This window comes from Phaseolus vulgaris, chromosome 9, assembly GCF_051622355.1.
Source record: "Phaseolus vulgaris cultivar YP4 chromosome 9, ASM5162235v1, whole genome shotgun sequence".
NCBI lineage: Eukaryota > Viridiplantae > Streptophyta > Magnoliopsida > Fabales > Fabaceae > Phaseolus > Phaseolus vulgaris.
Window position 1 is genome coordinate 27,461,156 of NC_143506.1, and position 27,815 is coordinate 27,488,970.

Consider the following 27,815-nt stretch of genomic DNA (forward strand, 5'->3'; position numbering starts at 1 on the left):
AATGTATAACGTAATCCAAAAACTAATTAAATCTATACAACAATCATGACTAACACTAGTTGAAAAATATCCTTAATCTATATTAATAAAAAAAATGTGATTAACATCAATGGCGAAACAAATTCAATTGACATAAACTCAAATGAAAACAAAATTGTGTTTAACATCAATAAGAAAATGTAGCTATTGTTTAAACAAGAAGATCCTAACTAATATGGAATAAAAAATACCTATTTCAACTAAAATCAAACACAAAAATAGTATATATATATATATAATGTTAGAAATATCTCACCTAACTCCTAACCTCAATCAAGCCAATGACATTCCAACCAAGGCCGAGTGAAGGAGAGGGTATAAAGAAAACAAACATACATGTGAAAAATATGAATGTATGGAAATTTTCAAATTCTTAATTTTTAAGTAAATTTGAAATTTTATTTACTCCCACAAATTTCTAAAAAATAAATTTATTTTATATTTTTTTTATTCAAACAACATATTTTATTATAAAACATTTCATCTTAAAATAAATCATGCTCCAAAAATTTCTAATCTAAACACACTATAAAAGATAAATGTATAGCAATAAACCCAGATTTCTCGTTGCTAAAAGTTTGAACTTTATAATTATGCTTCTAAGATTGGCTTGGACGAGGATCCCAGACATGAGCAGCTTCAGATCACTGGGAATCGAATGGCTTGAATATGTATTTCACGAAAATGAGTTAATCCCACATTCCTACCTTCCCCAAGAAGAACACTTTTTGCCCAAGAATTAGCCCAAGTGAGTCTACGGAAGATCCAGCCCAGTTACAGAACATTAATAACCCAAAAGTGAGGCAACGCGTTACCTAAATTACATGTAACTAGTGAAAAATTACTCTAACTGCAAGAAATTGGTATCCATTTGGAGCTCTCTGCAATAGAAACAAGGCCTCAAACCATGTTGGGTCTTTGTGGCAATAGTAGATTATAAAACTTATCATGCAAGAAGAAATTCTTTCCCTTGTTATCAACAGCCTTTTTCCACCCACACCATCCCCCATTGACTATTTTCTTTAGATCATCCGAACCTGTATAGTGGGGATCCAGTATTAAAAATGCACAGTCTCCACTTGCTTCATTATAATCCACTCCCAAGAGTGTATATGCTAGTACACCACCACCTGCATTTAGAAACCAAAGCATTATGACAAATATCATCACTCTTAGCCTCCCTGCCAAAAATTTCTAAAAGCAATACATATAAAATAAAAACTCATTGAGTTCAATATGTAAATGAAAATATACAACAGAGTTTAGAATTTCAATCCACCATACACAGAAGGCCTGGTCAGACTAGGTTAAGCATAGAAAACCAAACCTTGAGTCAAATCAAACTAACATTTTTTTTGTAATAACTGAAGTGAAATAGATTTTGGTTCAGTGAACTAGTGTAGAAAATACAGTCTCCCTGAACTAAGGCAATTGATTCAAACCTAGACACATTCTCACCACTCTGCTTAATCCACTCTGACTCCCTCCCATCTCTTCCCTTCAATCGATATTATTGACCTACTGAGCTAGTCAAAGACCACTTCACCAACAGCACCAATCCCTCGGCCATCACTGAAGAAGTCCTCATCAAGTTCCCTGGCACAACACCTGATAGAAACCATTCCTCTAGGTTGAATAAGCCCATTCAGGTCTATACTCATAGGCCTAAGAATAAGAAGCAGAATTGATTGTTAATGGTATCCTGTTAGAGTTGGGATAGTACAGGATATTTGGGGAATGGTTGATTCTGATATATTTCCCTTTGTAATTGATTTTGTTAGAAGGGAGTGGGGTTGGTTATATATTTTTCCTTTGTAAGAATATGAGGATTTTCGGATGAATCCTTGGAATAGATATTTGGGTAGAGAGATACCTCTCTTGCTTGGGAGAGCTACGCTCTCTCGAAACTTCTCTTGCCTTTAAAATCTATTACCATAATTCTCTAACTGCATGCAACTCTAATACAGACTGATCATTAGTGTTTTCATTGAGAGAAGCATGTCCTTCAACAAGAGTACAAGAATGACTTGTTGAAACTAACCTCGCACTCTAGTCTCATGTAGCCTCCATTACGACCCAATCCACAGTGATGGAGTCACACTCATAGAAGCTAGAATTCTTCCATTGTAGCTGACCTCTCTCTCTCTTCAGACCATTCTTGATGAGAAGCGTGAAGTACGACTCTCAGCTCTCACTTCCTCTTTGAGCTCCGAACGCAAAATCACCCTTCCTCCAACGAAACTATGATGGCCAAATGTGTGGACCTTACCTCTTTCTCCGAAGAGGATCCTGTGGAATGGCTTGGGAAGGTAAAGCAAAGCTATAATTCTCCATCCAAAATACGCCTCCAAAAGCACGTACGTCCCTCGTCCAAATCTACATGGAGGACGTGACCTACCACTGGTTCAAGGTCCTTTCCAATATGGGACCCAATTTGCACTGGGGTAGGTACATTCAAATGAGCTCTCTCGAACTGATATGGTGACCAGTAATTGGGCAATCTGTTTGAGATTTAATTATTATTTAAATGTGGTGGGTCAAATTCTTGTCCAGGAACTCAAAACTTATCATCCTCGGAGCTTTTTGAGAGAAGAAGTAGAGATTTATGCATTTATGCTTCAAATGTGGATGCAATTGGGGCCTGGCCCACGTGTGCCAAGATTGAAATATGCATCTTCTAATCTTGGAAGGAGACAAATCTCCCATAAAATAATGAGAATTATGTTGTACTAGTGGTGATTCGCTCTCACCTGACAGTTAAGAGATGAAGTGTCAAACACTGGATTATCAAGTTGGAACCAAGGGATTTAGCTCAAGCAAAAACTATCAAGTTTAATGGAGAATTGAAGGGATATACAATTCTTCTTTTTATAGATAGTGGCACTACCCACAACTCCCACCAACTCACTTTGTCTCATGTAGGACTTGGCAATGGATTGAAGTGCTTTTCACAAGGCCTATGCAAAGTCATTAGAGTCAAGGTTGGCCAATACTTCCTCTATGTAGAAGCTCGCGTAGGGGTTTTGGCATCATCTTGGGAATGTTGTGGTTGAAGACCGTTGGACGCACCAACATAGATTGGCGTCGAACAGTGTGTTTCGAAGATAAGGGCGAGGTTATCACTCTGCAAGGGTGGCACCTTCATGGCTTATCAATCAACAACTCTAAAAGGAGTGCTTAAGAAAATGGTCATTAATGAAGATCATATTATCTCAAGTGCAAGAAATGTTTGGCCAAATTTACGTGAAGTCTTGACAACGTATGAGGTTGTATTCCCATCGCGCTAAGGGCTTCCACCCAAGCCAGCTCAAGATCATGCTATCACCTTGTTTCTAGGGACCAAGCCAGCTAGTGCCAGACCTTATCATTATGCATATCATCATAAGGACAAGATAGAGAATCAAGTGTGCGAGCTCCTTTGTTTTCTAGCTACTAATCTTGGTTAAGAATGAGGACTTTAGGAGGATAGTGTTGATTTTCGTGCCCTAAACAAGGTGACTATGTTAATATCATATTCCAATTATGAATTGATTTATGAGCTTCTTGGACCCCATGTCTTCTCTAAATAGATCTTAAGTCGAGCTTCCACCAAATTTGAATGCATGATGTGAATGTTCCCAAGAGTGCTTTTCAAACCCTCGAAGGTACTACGAACACCTCATTATGCCCTTTGGATTAGTTAATGCTCCGACCACATTCCAATCAATATAAACATGGTATTTCATTTTACATTGTTTTGTTCTCGTCCGTTTTTATAATATCCTTATGTACAATCCAGATTGGAGCATACATTTGTCCCATTTGCATGAAGTCTTGCTTTAACGGAAACAGATTCCTTCGTAGCAAATGGGAAGATATACTCATTTGGTTTGTCCTCTATAAACTATCTAGCACATGCACATGTGATCACTGCTCATGGAGTTCAAATGGATCCCGACAAGGTCAAATTTGTTGGAGAGTGGCCATTCCCCACTACTACTAAGGAGGTACAAGCATTCTTAGGCCTTGTTGGTTATTATTGTAGGTAGATCTAGGTCTATGGAAAAATTGCCTAAGGATGGGTTTGAATGGGGAACCAAACAAGATGAGGCATTCTCTTGATTGAAACAATGCCTTGCATCCTTTCCTGTTTTGGATACCAGATTTTCATCACGAGTTCATCATTGATGTGATGCATCAGGAAGGGGTATTGGGGTGGCATGATGCAACAAAACCAATTGCTTGTTTTAATAAAGCACTTGGTCCACCTAACCAAGCTAAGTCTGTTAACGAGAAGGAGATAATGGTGCTTGCGTTGGCGGTACAACATTAACATCATTCCAGTCTTCACCATCTTCTTCAACAATGTTTGACAACCAAAGATCAACAATGTTGACTCTTGAAGCTCATAGGGTTTCAATTTGAAGTAATATATTAGCCTAGTCCAAAAATTTAAGTCCTAATGCCTTATCTTGACAAAATGGAGGCTGTTGAATTAAATACAATTCCCATGATCAGCCTTTTTGGGCGGATTTTCCCAAGGTATCCAATGAAATTCAGCAAGACCTTGAGCTGGTTATGTTAATGGACCAGTTCCAAACTGGTAATGCTACAATTCCCAACTATTTTTGGCAGAATGGGTACTTGTTCTTCAAAGCCAAATTGGTGTTGCCTGCCTGCTAGTTCCACCTTCACTCCCGCACCATTCAAAGAGTATCACGTGAGTTGGTAGGACATTCAGGTTTTAATAAGATGTATAAGTGACTTGCCGCCAACTTCTTCTGGAAAGGAATGAAACAAGCTATCATCACATACATTCGTGAGTGTGACATGTTAGAATAACAAATATCAAGCGTTGTTTCCAGCTAGGTTAATCCAATGTATCCCCATTCCCAATGTTGTTGTTTAGGAAGATATTTCCCTTCGTTTCATCGCAAGTTTGTCATGCTCGCATAGATTTAAGGTGATATGCTAGTATTCATAGATAGATTGTCTAAATACATGCATTTTCTTCCCCCCAAAGCATCCTTTCACATCAAGTGTTTGTCCATGAAGTAGCTAAATTACATGATAGGGACCCCCTTTTCTTGAGTCATTTTTGGAACAAATTATTTTGCCTCCAAGGAATTGTGCTACGCATGAGCACATCCTATCATCCACAAACAGATGGGGTTGAAAACTTTTTTTCTATGCTTTTCCTTTAAGCAACCAACCAAATAGTACACGTGGCTCTCTTGGGCCAAATTCAGGTATAACACCTCCCATACGGCAATAGGTTGAACTCCCTTTGAAATTGTCCATGGTTGTTCTCCTCCCTCTCTGACCCAATACCTTTTGGTTGAAACTTTGGTGGACTTGGTTGTTGTTGTTGTCTTGATCGATTAGGATGAGGCACTCCGACAACCAAAGCACCATTTCCACCAAGCTCAACTGACCATGAAGAAGAACGCTAATAAAAATCATCGACAACTTGAGTTCAGCTTCAGTGACTAGGTGTATGTCAAGCTCCAACCCCATTGCCAAAATTCAGTGACTCACCAATTCCAAGCCCTCTCCCCGCTACTATGGACCATTTCAAATCCTGTTTGAGGTTGGAGTTGTTGCATACACTAGTTACCCAACCAGACTCAGATTCATTCAATTTTTCACGTGTCTCAGATGAAGCGATCCGTCACCAAGTGATCTCCTTTATATGCCATTCCCCCCAATTTTATATTTGTTGAGCCTTAGCTTCCAATACTAGAGGCAGTGTTGGTTGTGCAAGATGGTAAAGACTCGACCCATTTAGCAGAATGGCTTGTCCTTTAGAAGTTACATATCAAGGAAGCCACATGGGAGTCTACAACAACCATTTGTGCCAAGTTTCTGGATTTCAGCCTTGACGACAAGGCTAATTCGGTTGAACAGGGTATTGATAGAAACCATTCCTCCAGGTGGAATAAGCCCATTTAGGTTTGTAATCGTAGGCCCAAGAATAAGAAGCAGGATTGATTGTTAATGGTTTTCTTTTAGAGTTGGGATAGTATAGGAGAGGTATTTGGGGAATAGTTGATTATGCTTCCTTAGTAACTGATTCTGTTAGAAGGGAGTAGGGATGGTTATATATATTTCCCTCTTTAAGAATATTGGAGGTTTATCAGGTGAATCCTTGGAATAGATATTTGGGCAGAGAGAATTCTCTCTTGCTTGGAAGAGCTCTTCTCTTAGGAAACTTCCTGCCCTTTAAAATCTGCTATTGCATGTACCTCTGATACATACTATATCAACATCATTCACCACATCATCAGATACAGGGATGAGCCAGCATGTAGCACCCGTTTTTCATTTGTCTTTGGCAGGGCCAAAACATTGTCATGTTTACATGCCTATTCACTGGCACGATTCAATGAGTACTAAGCAGTAGTCAAAGTCAACTGCTCTCATGCACTATACTACAACTACTGCTTTTGTGCCTGTAAGGAAGATTCTAACTTGAGGAACAAGGAATGGGGAAAGTATAAGAGTAGGGTTCCACCTTGCTGAGCTATTATTTTGCAGAACACAGCAGCTTCTCAATCCAAGAAGTGTCAGAACAAAGTTAGGGTTCTGTTCTTACCAGTTTTAAGAGAGAGTACTTTCAGTCATTTGTTTATAATGTCAGCCAAATTGTATTACTGAAAAACTGTTTTAAAAAACTAATCCAGGTTCTTGAACTGTTTTAAAAGGTTAGGTTCAGTTTAGTTCACAGTCTGGTTGGTTCTTTTGAACAAGCCTATATTATACACGGAGATGCCATATATAAATGGCAGATAAAAGCAAAAAATTACATAATTTACTAACCAATCATAACAGGTGTACTTTGGTTCTCAAAGTGCAATGCTAGCTCTCGACATTTCTCCGGCAGCTCAGATCCAGATCTAACATTGATGACTTTGCATGTAACCTGTTAAATCACCCAAACAAAATAATAAGAACTCAATTAGGCTCACAAGAAATACATATTTCAGGCACTTTGTTCAGTAATGGATCAAGAATTTAGACTCGAGTCTTCTTTGGGGTGAGAGGGCTCAACATATATTGTTCTGATTCTAGTCAAAGAACCATAAGCACAATGCCCAGTTAGGTTTTGGGCCCAAAAGGCCAGCTGCATCTATAGACAGTTAAATAATAAATATAAACTTGAACATTAAGAAATGCTAAGATGAGCAATACTTACACCCAAAAGTTTGTCCAAAACAAAGCTCAATTCAATAGCACCGATCCATTCTCTTGATCCAATAAAAGAAGGGTCTTTATCACCAATCTCAACAAGTGTCTGCTGTATTTCCCTGAGAAAGTTGTTGGTTTTTTACCAGCCAAATCATGATCATACACATGAATATGACAAAACAAGATCTTGCTTGCCACAAGTGAACTTCAGCAAGACTTACTGATTCAGAAAATTTCCCATTTAAATGAAAAACAAATGACTCTTTTAAAAGACCAATTTTTTAGTCAATTGCACAACAAAAATAAAAACGTCACACAATTTTGAACCTGAAGAGACAATAAAAAATAATGAAGAAATGATATCTTCCCTTGAAATAAAATTCACAATCAGACGAGAGTAAAATGTAATTACCTATGAGAAGGAACTTCTATGGACGTGTAGTTTTGAAGTCTGAACCATGAAATAATAGTCTGCAGAGAGCGGTATGCACAACCCCATCCCTAGGAAAATCAATTTAGGGATTTAGTTTATAATACTACAAGAAAATTGAGATATTTTGTTCTAATAATATCTGCAATCTGCAGGTATGTAAATATAATGATGTTTTGTTTAGTTGTTCCTTGACTAGACAAGAAGTCATCACAGTAACTGGTCCATAAACGCTCATAGCTTCATTAGTTTTATGCCAAATAAAACCAGACTTGGTATGATTAGTCTTCTATGGAACTAAATAACAAAGCTCTTCTTTCGTATGATGTAAGATGACTGGCTCTCTGCGAGATCAGCATTGTAGTTTCTAAGATAGTTAAGCTGTTGTTATTTGTCGCCAGCTCAGCAAAGTTAGTTCTCGGTTCGTTAAGCTGTTAACTATTGACAGCTCAACAAAATTTGTTAGAGCTTCCCTATACCCTATAACTTTTTATTTATTTATTTTGGAATAGAGGGAAGGATGGGCAACACAAGGAAAGACAAAAAATGTCAATTCCATGTTTCCACAAGTTGCATTCCTTGTGCAGCTACACATCAGATGACCTTAGTTTTCCTTTATTCCTGTCTCTTTTCATGTTTTATAAGCAAATATAATGGTATATTAATATAAGTGGATGCCAATAATATCGAAAGAGAGACATTGAGAAGAAAACATGTGTTTCCAAGACAGGACAAGTGTTTTATTTATATTGACAAAACAACGTAGGAAATACATATATAATCTAGATATTCCTAATTATTAAGAATCTGAGTCTTATTTCTATAACTATAACAAAAATTATTTACAAATACATTTTTCGTTTATGCATAACCAGTTGGTTACATGACATTTAATTGCCTATTGCACATTAATGCAGTGAAAGCAGCTTTGTGTCCCTGTTTACAAAATCCAAGCACCCATAATACCCTATCCCAACCAATCACAATTACATACCCTGCCTCACTAAATACATTACATTACCCCAAAGAGCCTGAAAGGAAACTAGCAAGGAAATGCCAAGAGTCCAACATTCCAAACTAATAATTCTGTAACCCATAGTTTCATACAGAATTATAAAGAAAAACCAAACTATTAATAGACTAGTTCAATTCTATTTTTTATTATCATTTTTACAGACAAATAATTTGGAATATGTTTAAAAGATTACTTAACAAAGAACAATTTTCAATATTCTATTTTTATTCATTTAAATTTCAAATGATTTTTCCCTTATCGCAACCCAGACCATAATTTGCAACTGCCTAAACAAGATTAGGTTAATCAGATAATATCAAACCAGTCAGCAAACCACCTAGATGTGTAATTTCAATTGAGCATGAAACAAAGATGACATGTATTTAATGAACAATCATTACTAAGCAGAAGAATTGCAATTACCGAATCATTATAACCTTCGTGAAGGTAGTGGAAGTACTCATAGGAACCTTGAACAAGGGAAACAGTTCCCCCAGTAACTGCATAAACCACAACCATTTCAAATGAAAAAAAGAAGAATTAAATTTAGAATGAGAAACAGACCAGAAAAGCAACTTACCCCCACTACTTGGAATCCCAATGTGGACATCTCTGAGCAAAGTTGAACCTAGTATTACCAATAAATATAAGAAACTTAGAGCATATGACATCTGTTAAGGAGTTAGTAACGGAAAATAGAACCTGAAAAGAGGCACGTGCAATCTTAATCCTGAGCACCAATAGAACATAAAGAACAACCCATTCAAGTACCTTTCTGTAGAGAGACCATGTCATTGTTCTTCAATTTTGCAAAATCCAAGGCGTTAGAAATTCTTAGAAGGGGACGATCATAGGGTAATCCCAACCTTGAGTGCAGGGATCTCCTAACTTCAACTGCAGAAAGCATGAACAACTCATTAATCATTAGTACTAACATGCTGAAATCATAAATGATAAAGAAAATTGGAAAAACCCAAATGTTATAGTATGGTTTTTTTCTATATTTTCTAATGACAAAAACATTGTAAAAGTATTATCCTATCGATGTTAGAGTTCAACAGCATACCTTGCTTCATTTCTGTCTCCCCAAAACTTAGTTCGTAGAAAACAGTTATTGGATGCAGAATACCAGGAGGACTAAAGTGATAAGATTTTAGCTGACAAATAAATAAATTGCTAGTCAATCAAAAGAACATAAGTATTACACACAGTGAAAATATATCTTTACTGTGAAACAACAATAACTAAATTAAATAATAAAAATTCACAGAAATAAAATCATTTTTTTTTGTGAATTTGACCTGGTTGGTCACTAATAATCATTAGGGTGATTTGCAAAAGAATAATAATGTTTTTTCGATACCACACTTTCATTATGAAAGAATATGTGCCGGATAGGTTGAGTCCAAATTCATACCATTAGTACCTCACATTAATATATATTAATTTCTAATTTTTTTCATTTGAACAATCAATCCTTAGTAACTATCAAAGGTGATATAGGTCTGGTACTTCTAAGTTCTAACCATTTAAACTAGAAATATTTCATAATTGTAAAACAGATCATCATATATCTGAAAGTTCAGATGAACATCATTTTGGGTAGTCATCCTGGTGCGTTACAGCCCATATTGAATTGAAATTGTCACTTTCACAGGTGAGTTGTAGTATACAAAGAAATAATGTACATATTTGAGAGTATATTACTATATTTTCAAGGGAAAAGCAAAAAATCCATTTGAAACTGTAATGAGAGGATAGAGGAATGAGAATAAGTCTTTGTACATGCATTAACTATAGAAGGATGATCTTTTAGTGAATTGGAATCACCGTGGAATGGAGAACCATAGAAAGCTTATTTTCCTCACCTGGGGATGTTGTTCCAAAAGGTTGGGCAACATCAACTTCTGCACTATATTTAACTGGTCAACTAAGCCAGGTATGATTAAACTTGAAACTGCATATTTTAGTGGAAGCTCCCTGGAAGAATAGCAGAGTACATCTAGCTTAATATCCACAACAAGGAGTCTAGCTTCTTCCTCGACTGAAAGCAATAATTCAACTTCAAATAAGAAAAGCTAAAAACAAAAAGTAAATCATTTTTCAATGAGCAGATACTGGACATCAAATACAATCCACAAATCTTGACCTGGAAAGTATTCTGCAACAGGCACAGTAGAAGCTGATGATGTCCCGAAGCTATTAAAGAGAACACTAACTTGAATAGTATCTGCATTCTAAGAAGAAGAAAATTTCACAAAATGGGCAATGATAGTCATTTGACTATTCATGAAATACATAACAGAAAGGAAAAGAACAAAGACAGGATAAAAAACAAAATCACAAATACTATCAGAAAATATAGGAAAAAAACCAAAAAGTTTAAAAGAAAATCGTAACAATTGTTACCTCTGCAGAAAAAACTGGTGAACCTGCTTTACAGCCAATTGAAAAGTATGAACATGATAGTGAGCTTGCATCAGAGCCATCATCATCCTCAGCCAAAGTCTTGATCTTGGAGAGGTCTGCATAAAAGTCTAATTGTACACCTCTAATTATGACAGGAGGAGGTATATCCTGAGAGGTTTTGTTTGACGTTTCTAACATGTACACAGCCTGAGGGTCTCTTAACTTGGCAATAACAGCTTCAGCAGCCTGTACATATGCCTTCTCAACATCTGCAGAACAAAATTTGTTCAGAATTTATGGCATTTAGAACAAAGTGATAGTGATGATAGATGCATGATGGATAAGCATTTCTAAAAGAAAAAAAAATAAGAAAATAACTGAAAAATGAACTTTGTCATGGGCTAAAATTAGCTTAGTTATAAATAAAAAATAAAAAATTGGAGAAACTATCAACAAATTAGCACATGGAGAAGCCAAGTTTAGCTAATGAAAAAATAATTTATATTTTTTTCTATTCTTATTTTTTGTCAGTGTTTATGGAGAAACTCGTTCAGATATTAAACTTCTAAAAGTTTAAACTTGAAAAAGTGGCATCTAATCCTCCTATAAGCTCATCTTAACCCCAAATGCAAACCTAAAGTGAAATGAGGAACTTACAAAGTACAACATTGTGACTCTGATTAATAATAACAAAAGTTAAATCAAAAAAGATTTTTCAATTGCAGCAGAGATTATGTTTCTGCAAATATCAACAACTTCTGAACCAGAGAGAGAGAGAGCGCGAGAATAAGGAAAACCTACCAGTTGGATTTTTGAGAGCATAATAGAGTGGCAACTTAATCGGAAGCTCACAGTGAAGCAGGCAGCCATTCTCCCACAAACACTTCTCCGATTCCTGTTCCTCTAATACCGACGGAACAGCCTCAAGGCTCGTCACATTCCCACTCTCAGACACAAAAAACCGCAGGTCGCTGGAATCTGAACCGGAAACAGCTCCAATCACCGGGCGATCCGTTCCTTCCCCGTAGAGCAGTTTCCGCAATGAACGGGTCGCGTCCACGGCCGCACGAGCGTTAGATTCCTCGCCGGAGGCTACGGCTCCGATGATTTCGAAGCCTTTAGGGAGGAGTGTGCGCAGGTCCTCCGATTCCTTGCGGAAATCGGGGGAGGAGGAGGAAGGGAGAGAGTGGATACATCGGAAAAAGGAAGCGACGGTGAGCGGCGGGAGGAACGGCGATCCGACGAGCCAGAAATGGATTTCCGGGTCGGATCCTTTGGTGTTGAGTTGCTTCGGGCGGCATAGCAGTCTCACGCGACGGTTATTATCATCAGCCATCGAAATTGTCCTTCTTTTCTGCCTCCAATTTCAATTCAACGAAACAATGGAATCGGGGGAAACCGTTTCTCTTTTCACTTGAAACGGTACGAACCAGTGTGAGTCTTCTTGGTCAGTTATGTTTTGTTTGTTCAACAGTGGACCTTCAATTAACAAAAAATAATGGATTTTTATTTATATATCTTAATTACTTTGATTGAATTAAATAAAGTTAATGGACTTATAATGTAAAATTCTCTTAGTATATATATTTTAAAATACAAACTTTTTAAAAATAACTATTAATATTAAAGTATTATTTATTAAAGATTTGTTTTGAGAGTAGAAAGGAAAGGAAATGAGATAAAATATATTAAAACCACAAAATCAAATTAGTATAGGAAATGATAAAGACTGACTTTAAATCCTAAACTTTTTTAATCTTTAATTAAAAATATAAGATCAAAATTAAAAATTATTAACTTAATTTAAATGAAATAAGAGATTATAGTGAAAAATTATTGACAAAATCTAATAAAAAAATGACTATAATTGATTATGCATGAGACATAATTGATAATTGAGTAAATCCCACAACCTAATCAATTAATAAGTCAGATTTAATTGATTACACACGTATCTAATCGATTACACATAATCAATTAACATGTCAAACTTTTTCATCTTTATTAATTTTTAAAAACATGATTGATTATATTGTAATCCATTAAGCAACTTTTAATGGGTTATGAATCAAAATTCAACCCTTCCCCATGCATTTTCCACTATTTACCATTCACCACCACGTAGGATCACAAATATAAATGAATCATTCATCCCAAACTTTCCATAATAATATTTAGAGTTTTGAGGAAATGCTTCTTCTCTCCCTCTACTTTCTTTCCATACAAATCTCAAAAATCATATATTCCATGCATAAACATTAACACAACTTCCTCATGCTCCAAATCCACTTCAATAGTATATATACCCAATCAACTACAATATAAGTGATAAAATTAATTTAAAAGAATAAAATAATGAAACAAATTAGTCATTTACTTATAATGTTGAAAAAAAAAGTCATTTACATATAACATTCATAAATCTCTTATTTTCTCTTCATTTTATATATAATACATACTTTTAATCGAAATTTTTTTCATAAATTTATATAAAAAGATTTACTCAAAATTTTCTTCACAAATTTACTAGTATCAAACTTCTAAATTTTTCATAAATATACTTAAATTTTTTCTCGTATACAGCAAATATTAAGGATGACAATGCGGGACGAGTCATGCGGATTAGCTCGCAGCCCGCTACTAAAAAGTGTGGGGCGAACTCACTAGTCAAACTCGCTGACCTGCTTAAGTCTGTCCCGCATAACCTGTAGCTCACGCATGCTAACAGTAGGACGGAGCGGGTTAGCTTGCTGGCCCGCATAAATAAAAAGTAATTATTTTATTTTTCCTAAAAAAATCATACTTCACTTACACATTATTCAGTGTGACTTTTGTTTTATTTTATAAAAATAAATTTAATATACAAAAAAAAAGTTTTATTTTAATCATCTAAAGAAGTTAATTTAAAAGTAACATTGGATTTAGTTTTAAGTAAAATCTTATATTTAAAATTTGTTAATAAAAAAATAATATAAAGAAGAAATTTCATTAAAGTATTTTGTAGCAAAACTTTAATAAGATATTTTGATACATTTTCATACATATAGACGAAAAATATATACAAAACAAAACTTTAATTATTTTTAATCAAACCTTCTAACAATCCTCATACTTGAATTTCTTTATATTTTTTTATCTTAATTGAATGGATTGAAACATTGATGAAATTTTAATTTTTCATAAATTTATTTTTTATAATTAATAAAATTTTAATTTAAAAAAATATTTTTCTTACGTGGACTGGCCCGCAAGCCCGCAGGCTACCTCTTATACAGAACGAACCAGTCAAATGAGTTCACACTCCTTGCGAGGGGCGAGCTAACCCGACCTGTATTTTACGGGCTAAATGTGGGACATGCCGACGCGACACAGGTCAACCCGCATTGTAACCCTTAGCAAATATGTTGTACTAGATACAATGTGTTGTATGCGGTCATCGTGAACCCACAATCCCCATGATTCAGAAATGTTAACACAAATTTAAGAGAGAATTCAAAATATACAAAAAAGTGTCAAGCATGAGGTTGGATATCAACACTATCAATACATGTTTGGGCCAAATTGAAGATAGACTTCACCAACTTCAAAGCAATAAAGAATATTGATTGTATTTTTATTGTAATATTATTATTTTTTATGTTGAACTTATTTTGATTGTCAATTAAATTTAATGTGTTATTTGACATTATTATGTTCGTAATTTTTTTAAATTTCCATAGCACAACATCATTTAGGATTATAATGTAATGACTTTATCAAACTCTTTCATGTTCATCCAATGTTTATTAATGATAAACGAAAGTTTTTATTTTATTTTCTTTATTTTATTGGATAAAAATTGAAATAAAAATTTATACATAAAAAATAAAATATAATTATTTTTCATGTTATTAGTCAATATTTCATAATATTTTCTTTAACAGAATTTTTTTCTCAAATATAACTTTTTTTTAAAGTTTTCCATACAAATTCACCCACGCTTTATTTACCCAAATTAATTCCTTTAATGGTATTGCTCCATCGCATGCAAACAACCTAAACTTCGTTCCTCGGTCGGTAATTGAATTATGGCAAGATTTTCTTAAAAAATATCAGAAAAAAATTAATAAAAAATAAAATATATATAACAAAAATATTTTATTATGATTTTTATTTATTTTTTAAATGATGAAGTAAATTAAAAATAATTTAAATCACAAAATAAAACAAGTTAATGTAAAGAAATTAAAAAAATGAAGATACTATATTAATATAATAATTAATATATTAAAAAGAATAATTAATTGAAGAAAGAACAATATAAATAACTTCATATGATAAAAAATATTGAATAAATAAATATTACTTTAAATTGATTTATATTATTTTGTATTAATGGTTCTAATATAAATTAAAAATAAAATTAATGTGTAATTAATACTTTAATGTATGAATTTGAATTTATATGATTATTATATATTCTTTTGTTAATTAATAAATATTTAGGTAAATGAAACTAATAGTTTATATATATATATATATATATATTAGATTTGAAGTAAAGTGTAAGTATTATTTAATTATTTTAAGTAGAAAATTTAATTATGATGGATATTATTAAATATTTTTATTAAATAAAACAAAATTTATATTTAAGTTTTATAACATCTATAAATATAACAAATAGAAGGCACTTCCAGGGTAAGTTTTAAAAAAAATTCAAAAAGAAAAAAATTCAAATTTTAACTAAAAATAGCAAGCTGAAACTCATTCTGGGAGTGACAAGTGGCACTCTATATGACTTACACGTGTCTAAAATCCCATTTCTTTAAATACTATCTTTCTTTATATACCCTTTCAGCCTTTCTCTCTCCTATTACTCAACTACTTCTCCGATCTCTCTTGGTTTCTTCTTCTCTGCGTTTCCTTTATTCTTCATTTCTGGGTTCTTCATTTCAGCCTTCTCCTTCTCCAGGTGACTATTTCTTCATCTCATTTACGATTTCTTTGTTCCACCGCATAAACATGAAAACTTATTTTGTTTTTCTTATCAAAGTTTCGTTCTTTTCATGTTTAGGATGAACTTTTTTCTTCTTTGGGTTTCCTGCACCGATCTTCTCTGGGTTTCCTGCGGTTCTCTCCTATTTCTCCAGGTTATTATTTCTTCTTTTTGGGTTTTTCTTATCAAAGTTTCGTTCTTTTCATGTTTCTACCGTTTATTTTCCTCTTTGTTCTTCACATGCTTGATTCTGTGTTTTCTCATTTACGATTTCTTTGTTCCACAGCATAAAAATGAAATATTTTTTGGTTTTTCTTATCAAAGTTTCGTTTTTTTCATGTTTCTGATGATTTTTCTTCTTCTTTGGGTTTCCTGCACCGATCTTCTCTGGGTTTCCTGCGGTTCTCTCCTATTTCTCCAGGTTATTATTTATTCTTTTTGGGTTTTTCTTATCAAAGTTTCGTTCTTTTCATGTTTCTACCGTTTATTTTCCTCTTTGTTCTTCACATGCTTGATTCTGTGTTTTCTCATTTACGATTTCTTTGTTCCACAACATAAAAATGAAATATTTTTTGGTTTTTCTTATCAAAGTTTTGTTTTTTTCATGTTTCTGATGATTTTTCTTCTTCTTTGGGTTTCCTGCGGTTCTCTCCTATTTCTCCAGGTTATTATTTCTTCTTTTTGGGTTTTTCTTATCAAAGTTTCGTTATTTTCATATTTCTACCGTTTATTTGCCTCTTTGTTGTTCACATGGTTGATTCTGTGTTTTTTTGTTACTTTTGACAGCATCAAAATGATATTCATCTACATTTCAGTTTCTGCAGCAACCGGTAGTGGAAGTGGAATGGATTTTCAAGCACCAAGGTGAGATCTTTTCCTTCCTCGGTTTGTCTGTCATCATTTTTTTTTCATTTTTCACTTTGTTGTTGATTTAATCTTTTCTGGAGTTTTTCCATCTACATTTCAGTTTCTGCACCAACCGGTAGTGGAAGTCGAATGGGATTTTCGTTCATATCAACCATGTTCAAGCACCAAGGTGGATTTTGTTAATCTCATTTACGATTTCTTTTTTCCACCGCATAAAAATTAAATCTTTTTTTGTTTTTCTGATCAAATTTCGTTCTTTTCATTTTTCGACCGTTTATTTGTTTCTCTGTTGTTCACATGGTTGATTCTGTGTTTTTTTGTTACTTTTGACAGCATCAAAATGATATTCATCTACATTTCAGTTTCTGCAGCAACCGGTAGTGGAAGTGGAATGGATTTTCAAGCACCAAGGTGAGATCTTTTCCTTCATGTGTTTGTCTGTCCTCATTTTTTTTTTCATTTTTCACTTTGCTGTTGATTTAATCTTTTCTGGTATTTTTCCATATACATTTCAGTTTCTTCAGCAACCGGTAGTGTAAGTGGAATGGGATTTTCGTTGATATCCATCTTTTTTTCAGCATCAAGGTGAAATCTTTTCCTTCCTTGGTTCTCATTGTTGTTTTCATTGTTTATTTTTTTTGTTGATAAAATCTTTAATGGTGTTTTTTTGTGTTTATTTCATAAATCTCATACATGTGTTTATTTTCTTTTAGGATCTTTATCCTAAGGCCAAAAAAAGCTTCTGTTAAATTTGGTTGTGGATGGAGGAAATTTTGTCAGATACATGTACTGTGTGAAGACCACAAACTGATCTTTGAAAGTGGACTAACCCCAATTCATATGATGGTGTTGTTAGTGCTTCAAAATTCAATATTGTATTCAGAATTTATTTATAGATAGATGTAATTTCCAAATTGTTGTAATGTCGAGTATAGAAAATTAATTCTTTATTTTATTTTGGTTATCAATTTTGTTTTAAATTTTTATTCGCATTAATGTACTCTTCAGACAAACTTTAACCTTAAGATTATTCGCATTATATTATTCTTCAAAATTCAAATTCAAATTCGAAATTCAAATTCAAATCTATAAATACATTTAAAAGTCCAAGATCATTAATTACCTGACTTATTTTGCTGAATCAAATCTTCTTTTTCTGACTTATTTTGCTGCTGCCGCACACTTTTTTCGAATTCCAAGATTATTATTATTATTATTATTATTATTATTATTATTAATCTGCAAATATTTAATTTTTGATATTTTCAAATTGTTTAATTCCAAGATCATTTTCTGACTTCCCACTTATTTTCAATTCCCAGATAATCTTCAAATCTATAAATACATTTAAAAGTCCAAGATCATTAATTACCTTTTTGATTCATATCTTCTTCTGAATCATATCTTCTTTTTCTGACTTATTTTGCTGCTGCCGCACACTTTTTTTCGAATTCCAAGATTATTATTATTATTAATCTGCAAATATTTAATTTTTGATATTTTCAAATTTTTTAATTCCAAGATCATTAATTTTTTCTGACTTCCCACCTATTTTCCATTCCCAGATAATCTTCAAATATTTAATTATTCATATTTTAAAATTTTACAATTCCAAAGATCATTAATTACCTCTCTGATTCATATCTTCTTTTTCTGACTTCTCTGCTTCTGCACAGTTATTTCCAATTCCCAGATTATTAATTACCTTTTTATTCATATATTCTTTTTCTGACTTCTGCTTCTGCCCCATTTATATATTCATATTTTCAAATTTTACAATTCCAAGATCATTAATTACCTTTCTGATTCAAATATTCTTTTTCTGATTTCTCTGCTTTTGCACACTTATTTTCAATTCCCAGATTATTATTATTAATAATCTTAAAAAATTTTGATTATTCAAATTTTCAAATTTACAATTCCAAAGATCATTAATTACCTCTCTGATTCATATCTTTTTTTTCTGACTTCTCTGCATCTGCAAACTTATTTCCAATTCCCAGATTATTATTATTATTTTTCAAATATTTAATTTTTCATATTTTCAAATTATACAATTCCAAGATCATGAATTATTTTTTTATTTGTATCTTCTTTTTCTGACTTTTCTGCACACTTATAATTCCAAGATTATTATTATTACTAATAAACTTCAAATATTTAATTTTTCAGATTTTCAAATTTTAAATTTTAAATTTAAAAATTTCAACAACATTATTAATATTAATTACCTTTTTTTTATTCATATCTTGTGCCACACAATATTTGGGATTCCAAGATTATAATTATTATTACATTTGGTTCAAAACTTTTCTAAACTTCTAAGATCTGACACTCCCATTTTCATCCTAAATCCTTAATCTAACATGTTCCCACATAAAAATTAGGGGTACATAATAATAGTCAAATATTTTCATTCCTTGAAGTCATCTTTATCATCAAGGGGAATTGGTTTGTTCCTCCAAAACACAGCAAGAATACTCTCACCGAGCTGCATGAAACCATACTTTCAGTAAACTTAGATCTGATTTTAAACCTTTACCCGCATGCGTTGCATTGATTTTTTTGTTTCTATTACCTTCTTGGCTTAAGTCATTAATGTTGTTCTGTGCTCTTTGTATCCAACCTTTTCTCTTCTTTGATTTCCTTTCCTTTTTCATGAATCTGTCAACCCCACAGCTACTTTCAGAGGTTTGTATCTTCATTTTCCTGTTTTGCTAAGTAAGTATTAAAAAGTTTTCATTTTTTCAAATATCATTTTGCAGAGATCTGATTTGGTTCTTTTGTTTTTATTACCTGATTATGTTAAGCCATTATCTCACTTTTTCTCCTCTTTCAGTTGTTTGGGGTTTCAGTAATCTGTCAACGCCACCGCTACTTTTATAGGTTTGTTTCTTGATTTTCATGTTTTCAAATTGATTCCCCAGTATATCAAGCACCAAGGAAAGATTTTTTTCTTCTTTCGTCCGCATGCAAAAGCAAGAGTCTATGGTTATATGAAATTGGTAAGATTTATCTGTTAGGGTTTCCACTTTCTGTCTATCTGTGTATTATTTCAGAAATTTCAAAGTAGGGGTTTTTTTTGTGCTAAACAAGAATCATCTTTTTCAAATCTCCTTTCAAAACGTACCTAAAATTCCATTTCTTTGCAAAGTAGGGTTTTCCGATCATGCTGGCAATTTCAAAAATTGTGTACTTTCAACCTTACTTTTCAAATTCAAACCACAATTTCATTAATCGCAATCCTTGAAGTTTAAATGTTTGCCCTTTTTACAGTTTCGATTTTTTATAGGCTTAATCTCTTCTGTATGAAACCTGACATGCTTAACTTTCTTTTTTTCATTCATTGAAATTGTAAATTTGTTTTTTGATATTTTTGATAATTTCAAAGTAAGGTTTTTTTTTGTGCTAAACAAGAATCCTCTTTTTCAAATCTCCTTTGAAAACGTACCTAAAATTCCATTTCTTTGCAAAGTAGGATTTTCCTATCATGCTGGCAATTTCAAAAATTGTGTACTTTCAACCTTACTTTTCAAATTCAAACCACAATTTCATTAATCGCAATCCTTGAAGTTTAAATGTTTGCCCTTTTTACAGTTTCGATTTTTTATAGGCTTAATCTCTTCTGTATGAAACCTGACATGCTTAACTTTCTTTTTTTCATTCATTGAAATTGTAAATTTGTTTTTTTGATATTTTTGAAAATAATTCCTTACCACCTCCTCAGTATATATATGGGTATGTTTTGTGTTTCACATTGACCATTGCATACTACATTTTCCTTTTACTCAAAGGTCACCCTTACAATGTCTGTGTCAAGACAAAATACAAATTGTGTGAAAGATGTTAATCCACAAAGTGAAAATTGGATCCTGATAGCAAGGGTTATACGTTTGTGGTTTGTTTCTGATTTCAAGAAAACAAAGTTTCCATTCTCCATGGAAATGGTCATACAAGACAAAGATGTAAAATACTTTATCATTTTCTTCCATATTTTTTTTATTACAGTTTAATGTCATTTTTATTAATCATGCTTAATGTTTGTTGCTATCTTTCAGGGTGATAGAATTCATGTTTCCGTTAGAAGAACTCTAATTTATAAATTTCAAAATGATATTTTTGAGGATAAAGTTTATTCCTTCAATTTCTTTAGTGTGTCTACTAATTCAGGATCTTATCGCACTACCTGTCACCAATACAAAATCAATTTTCAGTTTGGAACCAAAGTAAGCTCTATTGGTAATGATCTGGTCTCATGTCCGAAACCTCATTACACACCAATTTCTGTGTTAAAGGCGCCTGGATTTGATACGGACTACTTAGTCGGTTAGTAATATTCTTTTACTTCAACAGATTTGTTTGAACATGTTTTTAAATGAATATGTTTTTACAGATGTTATTGGAATATTAACTGGTGTGGGAACTGAAAGAGAGCTGAATAGATCAGGGTCAACAACTAAGTTAAATGCAATTTCTATTGAAGCTGATGGGTAAGCTAATATTTTGTACCATAACTAATCCAAAATATTTGTTCTTACAATTGTAATTTTAATTTACAACAGCTACCGCATTGAGTGTACTTTATTTGGTAACTATGTTGATGAGCTCAATGCATTTCTGTCATCTGGAGAGCTGGAAAATATTGTCATCAGTGTGCATTTTGCTAAAGTCAAAATTTTCCAGGGTATGTCAAGTGTTGAATTTCTAATTTATTTATATTTTTTATTTTATTATTTTATTTACATTATATTTTAATTTTAATGTAGACAAGGTTTTTATACAAAATTGCTTGGAATGTACGAAAATAATATATAATGATAAGTCCAAAGATGCAACCGAACTCAAGAAAAGGTTAGTTTAATATATTATTTTTCGATAATTAAAATGTATGAACCTTTCTAACTACAACTTTTACATCTGTAGGATGATTGAAAGTTCGGATTCTCCTACACAGGGACTCAGTCAATTGTGTGACTCTGGAAAACAGAATGTTGAGGATGAATTCATCACCTTCATTCATAGAAATACTATTCAAGGCATGAAAGATTGCAAAGAGGTATTACTAATGTTTTTTAACAGTGTATTGAAATCGATTATTAATATTTGAAGATAATTTTTTTTTCTTTTTACAGGAAAGCACTTTTGTTATCTTAGCTACAATAAAACATATTGTGTCTGATGACGATTGGTGGTACACAGCTTGCTTATGCGGTAAAGCTGTTTACCCTGATTCCAAAATGTTTTTTTGTGAGAAATGTAACAAACATGTTATCAAAGTCCAACAGAGGTAGTGTTTGTACTTGCATGAATTTATTTTTAATAATTTGTTAATGATTAACTATTAATTATTTTCGTTAAATTATAGATATTATAGATATAATTTGTAAACCTTTCTGTATTTTATATTTCAGGTATAAGCTGAAGCTGCGAGTGATTGATGAAACGGATTCTACGACTTTCGTTCTATTTGACAGGGATGCCACTACACTGATCAATAAATCTTGCGCCGAATTATTTGAAAGTCATGATAAGGTTAATTATCGAACCATGCATTTGTTTATTTATGCATTTAAGAAAATGTTATTATATTAATTGATATTTTTTTTTAATATTTAGAACGGTGATTCTGGTGTACTACCAAAAGACTTTGATCTTTTGATTGACAAAGCTGTTTTGTTTAAAGTTGGTTGTGTTAAAGATCAATCTCTTAGGTTTGATCAATCATTTCGTGTCAAAAAAGTTTGTATTGATGATAGTACTATACAAAGGTTTTGTGAAGGTCGTGTTGAAAATGTGGTATGTTTCCTAATTTGAGTGTATTCTTACTTACATTTTACCCTTAAATTCGTTATTTATACTGTTTTTGTTTAATTTAATTTACTTATCATTTTGTGAAGGAACTTCATTCTCAGAAGAAACGACTGTGTACTATTAAAGATGTCCAACAGGATGAGTCTTCTGTACCACTTTCTCAGGTAATTATCATTTAAAGTATTAAGTTAAAAAAGTGAATAATTTACTCTTACTAATATGTTTTGCTATCATCGCAGGATTTATTTAATAAATTCTCCACTGAAGCTGCTGAATTGCAATCTAAAACTATTGATTTAGGCAGTGATAGTGTGTTAGGTACTGTTACTGAATTTGTTGCTCCACGGGTTACAAGAGATTTTGCTTCACCTGCTCACACACCTGATGATGATATCCCGCTTAGGGTATTAAGGAAAAATATCAAGATCGAAAAGGGAGTACTATAATTTCATACTATTTCTCTAACGTTTTGTAACTTGAATGATCTATTTTCATGTATTGTGGGCTTTCTTTAATTTCTATGTAGAACATGTTATGATGTATCAGTACAATTCTATTTTTAAAACTGTTTATGTAATATTGTTAGTTTCATATGTTGACATTATCTTTGAGGTACGTACTTATTTTATAGTTCATTTTGAAGTTGTTATATTTTTGTTTTTTTTCAATTTTATGTCTACATTTTAATTTATTTAATGAGTTTTTTTTGTGTAATTCATATTATTCCATACTTTTTGTAACTCTATTTTGTAACAATGGTTCTTTCATTAAATATCAGAATCGTAATGGTAAGTGCCTCAACTTTTACTTTTTCTTTAATTCATAAATTTATATAGAATTATATAATATTTTAATAATTATAATTTGTGTTTTTTTTGTGAAGGTTATTGAAATATTCTTTTCCTTTCCCAGGGAATTTTTTCCTTTATTACAGGTATTGTTTTCCTTTATTAGAGTTATTCTTTTTTTTGTCAATTCATTTTTTATACATAATATCTTATACATAATATCTTAGTATGTGATAAAAAATAATTCTTTGTGTAATGATATGTTTGTCCTTACGAGAAAGAATTTTTTTAAACAAAAATTCACCTTACACTCAACCTCTAAGAATTCAAACGGATTTAGAGGATAGCATTAACTACGTGTCAGAGCAATTAATGCATCAGTTCATTTTTTATTTTTTATTTTTGCATCAACGGTCTCTTCTATATCTTTTACACTTTTTTCAAAGTATTCATTTCATCTTCCAAGACTAATTTATTAAAAATTATGGATAGAAGTAATAATTACAGAAGTTAAAAATATTATATTTTAAATTCAATATGAAATTATATTTTCAATTTTAAATTTTAATTACATGTATGTTATTTAATGTTAGACGTTAGGGTTTAAGTATTTAATTTAATTATATGTATATATATAATATGATATATTAATAATATTTAATATGTTTAATATATTTTATATTATATTTATTTTATACTTATGTATATATTTATTTATTTATTTATTATTTATTTATTTATTTATATATAATACAGTTTTATGTTAACTATTTTAATTTATTATTATATAATGCTAATTAATTATTAATTATACGTATCATTAATATTCATTTTATTTATCTATTGAAATAGTTGTATTTTTATTAATTTTTTATTTTGTTAATAACTTATTTAAACTGAAAAAACACTGTTGTATAAGGCAATGTAAAATGGAAACGTCAAAGAATAATTACAGCTAACACCTAACACCTAACCTACTATGCTTTTTAAAGTTTTGTCTTTTCATATTCATTTTTTTTTTACTTTAATATTATTTCATTATTAATTATGAATATTTTTTCTTAATTTATTTTACTATCATTATTTGATTTTAATTATTTTTTTAATTATTTAATTTAGTAACTAAAAAGACATGTTGCTTCAGAGGAAATTTAGCGCAGATTTGGGATTGAAAAGGTATGATTGCTATATATAAGTAACGTAGGGCTTTCTATTACTCAGAAACCTATTGCTATTAGTCTTTTATACTTCTTCCCTACTTTTATTATCTTGATCTTTCTTTTTCTCATTGTCATGGCTGTCATTCCCGAAGAGATCGTAAAACTTAGTGGGAAAGGTTTATTTACAACAGTTAACATTCGTGCGGAGGTATGTTTTTGGTTCTTAAATTCCTTACTTTTCATTGTTTTTTTCAGTTCTTTAAGTATTTTTATGGTTTTAAAATGGATAGAATGGACACGTGGATCGTGCATTCGCCATCGAGTTTGAAAATGAACTGGAGGAGGAATGGACCCTCAGCGACAGTCAAGGCAATATTCATATAGTATATTATAACAAAGATATACTTTGTCCCCAAATTGTGTATGGATGGTCCCGTCTGAGTGATTTTTATGGGTTTAAAGGTGACCACAATATATTGTTCCGTTACGTGGGTAATAACTCCTTCCATATAACTGTTTTTATGGGGGAGTTATGTGAAATGATTTTGACAAAATTTCTGAAGGAAGTTGAAGGGAGGTTGCCGCTCAACAGTGGCCCCTTTATACATTTTGGCTTAAAGTTGAGTTCGAAACAGGTCTCTGGAGGATATGTGGTAAGTTTACCATCCTTTCTTTTTAAATGGATATTAATATATTCTATTTCTTTTATTAACTAATTATTAACTAATATTTTCGTTATTGTTTAAGGATCTGCCTTCTCCTTTTTCTGAATATATTCGTAGAGGGAAGTTCAAGAAGGTTAATCTACATGGATGGCTAGAAGCTGTTGAATGCACCATTTTCAAGTCCAAGTTTCCTTCCAGAAGCGTTACACTCTGTAACGGGTGGAAACAATTTTGTCGTCTTCATTCTATTCGTGAAGATGACAAAATTATATTTGAATGTAACAAGAAGCCCTCTTCTGATATCAGGGTTCTACTACTGAAGACGTGTCACTACAAAAGACTTAGTGCTTAGGATAATCAGTTATTGTTTTGAACTATATTAGTTTGTTTAAGTTAATTTATTTTTGCAAGTATTGCTTCTTTTTGTTGGGAAGTATCCAGTTTCCACTTTGAGGAAACAAGAACAGTTTATTTTGTTTACTCTTTATTTTTATTTCATTGTGGTTCTGTTTAATTAGCTCATCTTATTTCTTTGTATTTATTGTTTAGTGTTTCTTTCGTTTCAATATGTATATACATATGCTTTTAATTTTTCATTTCTTATCTGGCATATTAATAATGCGTTGGCATTTCTAAATATGCTCAATGCTATAAGAATTGCCAGTATATTAAAAAAATCATAAGCCTGTTTTATATTTTTGAATGCATGCATATTAATTGGATTTTCTATACAATGTTTATGTTTATATTTTTTATTATTAATTATTAATTATTATGTTATTAGTTATTGTTGTATTAACTATTTTTTTATCTCGAAACCTTTTGATGTACATTTGTTTGTTTTTCAGTATTATTTTTCTAATTTTTAAAAAATTTTATGAATACTATTTCATTTTCAAAATATTTCTTATTTATTTCTGCAGGTGACTTCATAGTTCAATATGAATTTGCCTACAATTCGTTTCTATTGGAAGAAACACACATTTTTTTATTTACAAGGACTTCATTTGATATAATGTAATGAATTATACTTTTACTTGCAATAATTATTTTGCAGTATTTTTTTTGCAGGTTCAACTTAACGAAGGAAGTTGGTCTTTAATACTTTATTTTTTATGTATATATATCTTATGAGAACATAGTATAAGAAATCGTTTTATTTAATTTAAATTAGTTTAAATTGTAATGTATTGTAATTTACAAGTCATTGTAAAATTATGTAATTTTAATGTTAATTTTTTTGTGTATTATATTTAATTTAATTAAATTAAATTTAAACTTCTGAATTTCACTATTTCTATATTTCTATATTTCTATATTTATATATTCCTCACTTTCATAATTTTTATATTTAACCAGACTTATTATAATGTTAAAGTTCAATAAAAAAAACAGTTAAAATGTTATATAGCATAAAAATATTATTAAGAAAAATTAAAAAATCCGAAGAAAGGAAATATATCTTATTTTAAAATAATAAAAAGTTGTATAAAGTATTATTTAAGAATTCCAGAACTTTCAAGTAATCATTAGTTCCACTGACTACAAATTTCGAAGTTAAATTAAAAAATAAATAAAAAACAAATTAAAATAAATATAATATTAGTGCAGATTCAAAATAAGTTAAGAACATAATTTTGAGCGTAAATCATTAACAAAATGAATCAAGAAGTTTCTGGGGAAGCACATAAAGTTGGTTCTATTAGTTCAAACTCATTTGTCCCTTATCATCTTCATCTTCTTCGACATTCATAAGCCAACTGATATCTATATTTTACATTTTAGAAACAATCTTTGTCTCAACATCTTCTTTTTGTTCATTATATTAGATATCAGATACCAGATCTGCTCTCCATGGTGTACTATGTTTCTGCTTGGTTCTGGGAGGTACAACTCAAACGCTTTAGAACGGAAAAGGTAATTAAAGCTTTGATTTTTTTCATTCCGACCATAAATATTAATTAAAGGTGCATGCATTTAAGACAAAAAAACTCTTTCTCTTCTTCTTTGATTTCCCAGTATAGAACTTGGTAAAAATAGGCACTGCAGAGGTATCCATGGAATGGAAAAGGTAATTAAAGTTTGGATCTTTTTTCATCCTAACCCTAAATATTGATTAAAGTTTCCATTTTTAAATGTTTTAAGTTCACAGATTTAAGGTATAATAATTATTTTAAGTTCTGTTTTAGTGAAATTAGTAAATACAAAATGAGAATATCTGTTTTAGTCACTTTTTTTTGGCGGTATACATATACTACATGTTTTTGCATGTTGTGTATTATTTCAGATATATCCAATGGAAGAATTCCTTTTTTTTGTTAAACAGAAAAGCTGTTCTAGAATGGTGCAAAAGAAAGTTAGCCAAAGTTCCTTTTTTTTGCTTAATAGGGTTGTGGGATCAGGGTATATTGATGTACTTTATGTTTCTGTTTTTGGAGGTTGCTTCGTTCATCTGTGTTTTAAGAGATGATTGTTCCTAGATAAAT

At 31.5% G+C, this 27,815-nt stretch overlaps 1 protein-coding gene and 1 long non-coding RNA gene across 8 annotated transcripts; one reads left to right on the forward strand and one right to left on the reverse strand.

Moving 5' to 3' along the window:
• Positions 1-599: 599 nt before the first annotated feature.
• On the reverse strand, positions 600-12,547 carry LOC137820884 (Peptidase C78, ubiquitin fold modifier-specific peptidase 1/ 2). The gene is made up of 12 exons (XM_068625191.1): positions 11,862-12,547; positions 11,061-11,329; positions 10,801-10,888; positions 10,520-10,695; positions 9,718-9,808; positions 9,423-9,545; positions 9,232-9,279; positions 9,075-9,151; positions 7,619-7,707; positions 7,214-7,325; positions 6,838-6,940; positions 600-1,169 (listed from the first exon to the last, which is right to left on the reverse strand). Exons 1-12 carry the CDS (start codon positions 12,394-12,396, stop codon positions 940-942), a joined length of 1,941 nt encoding a protein of 646 aa, XP_068481292.1. The 5' UTR covers positions 12,397-12,547; the 3' UTR covers positions 600-939.
• Positions 12,548-15,944: 3,397 nt separating this feature from the next.
• On the forward strand, positions 15,945-17,855 carry LOC150025233 (uncharacterized). 7 transcript variants are annotated; one of them, XR_016515730.1, is made up of 7 exons: positions 15,945-16,014; positions 16,117-16,459; positions 16,825-16,902; positions 17,006-17,074; positions 17,239-17,316; positions 17,421-17,490; positions 17,619-17,855. It is a non-coding gene; the product is annotated as an uncharacterized LOC150025233 (long non-coding RNA). The 7 variants fall into 7 exon arrangements; XR_016515733.1 differs by having other exon boundaries at positions 16,117-16,192; XR_016515735.1 differs by having other exon boundaries at positions 15,947-16,459; positions 17,430-17,490.
• The last annotated feature ends 9,960 nt before the right edge of the window (positions 17,856-27,815 follow it).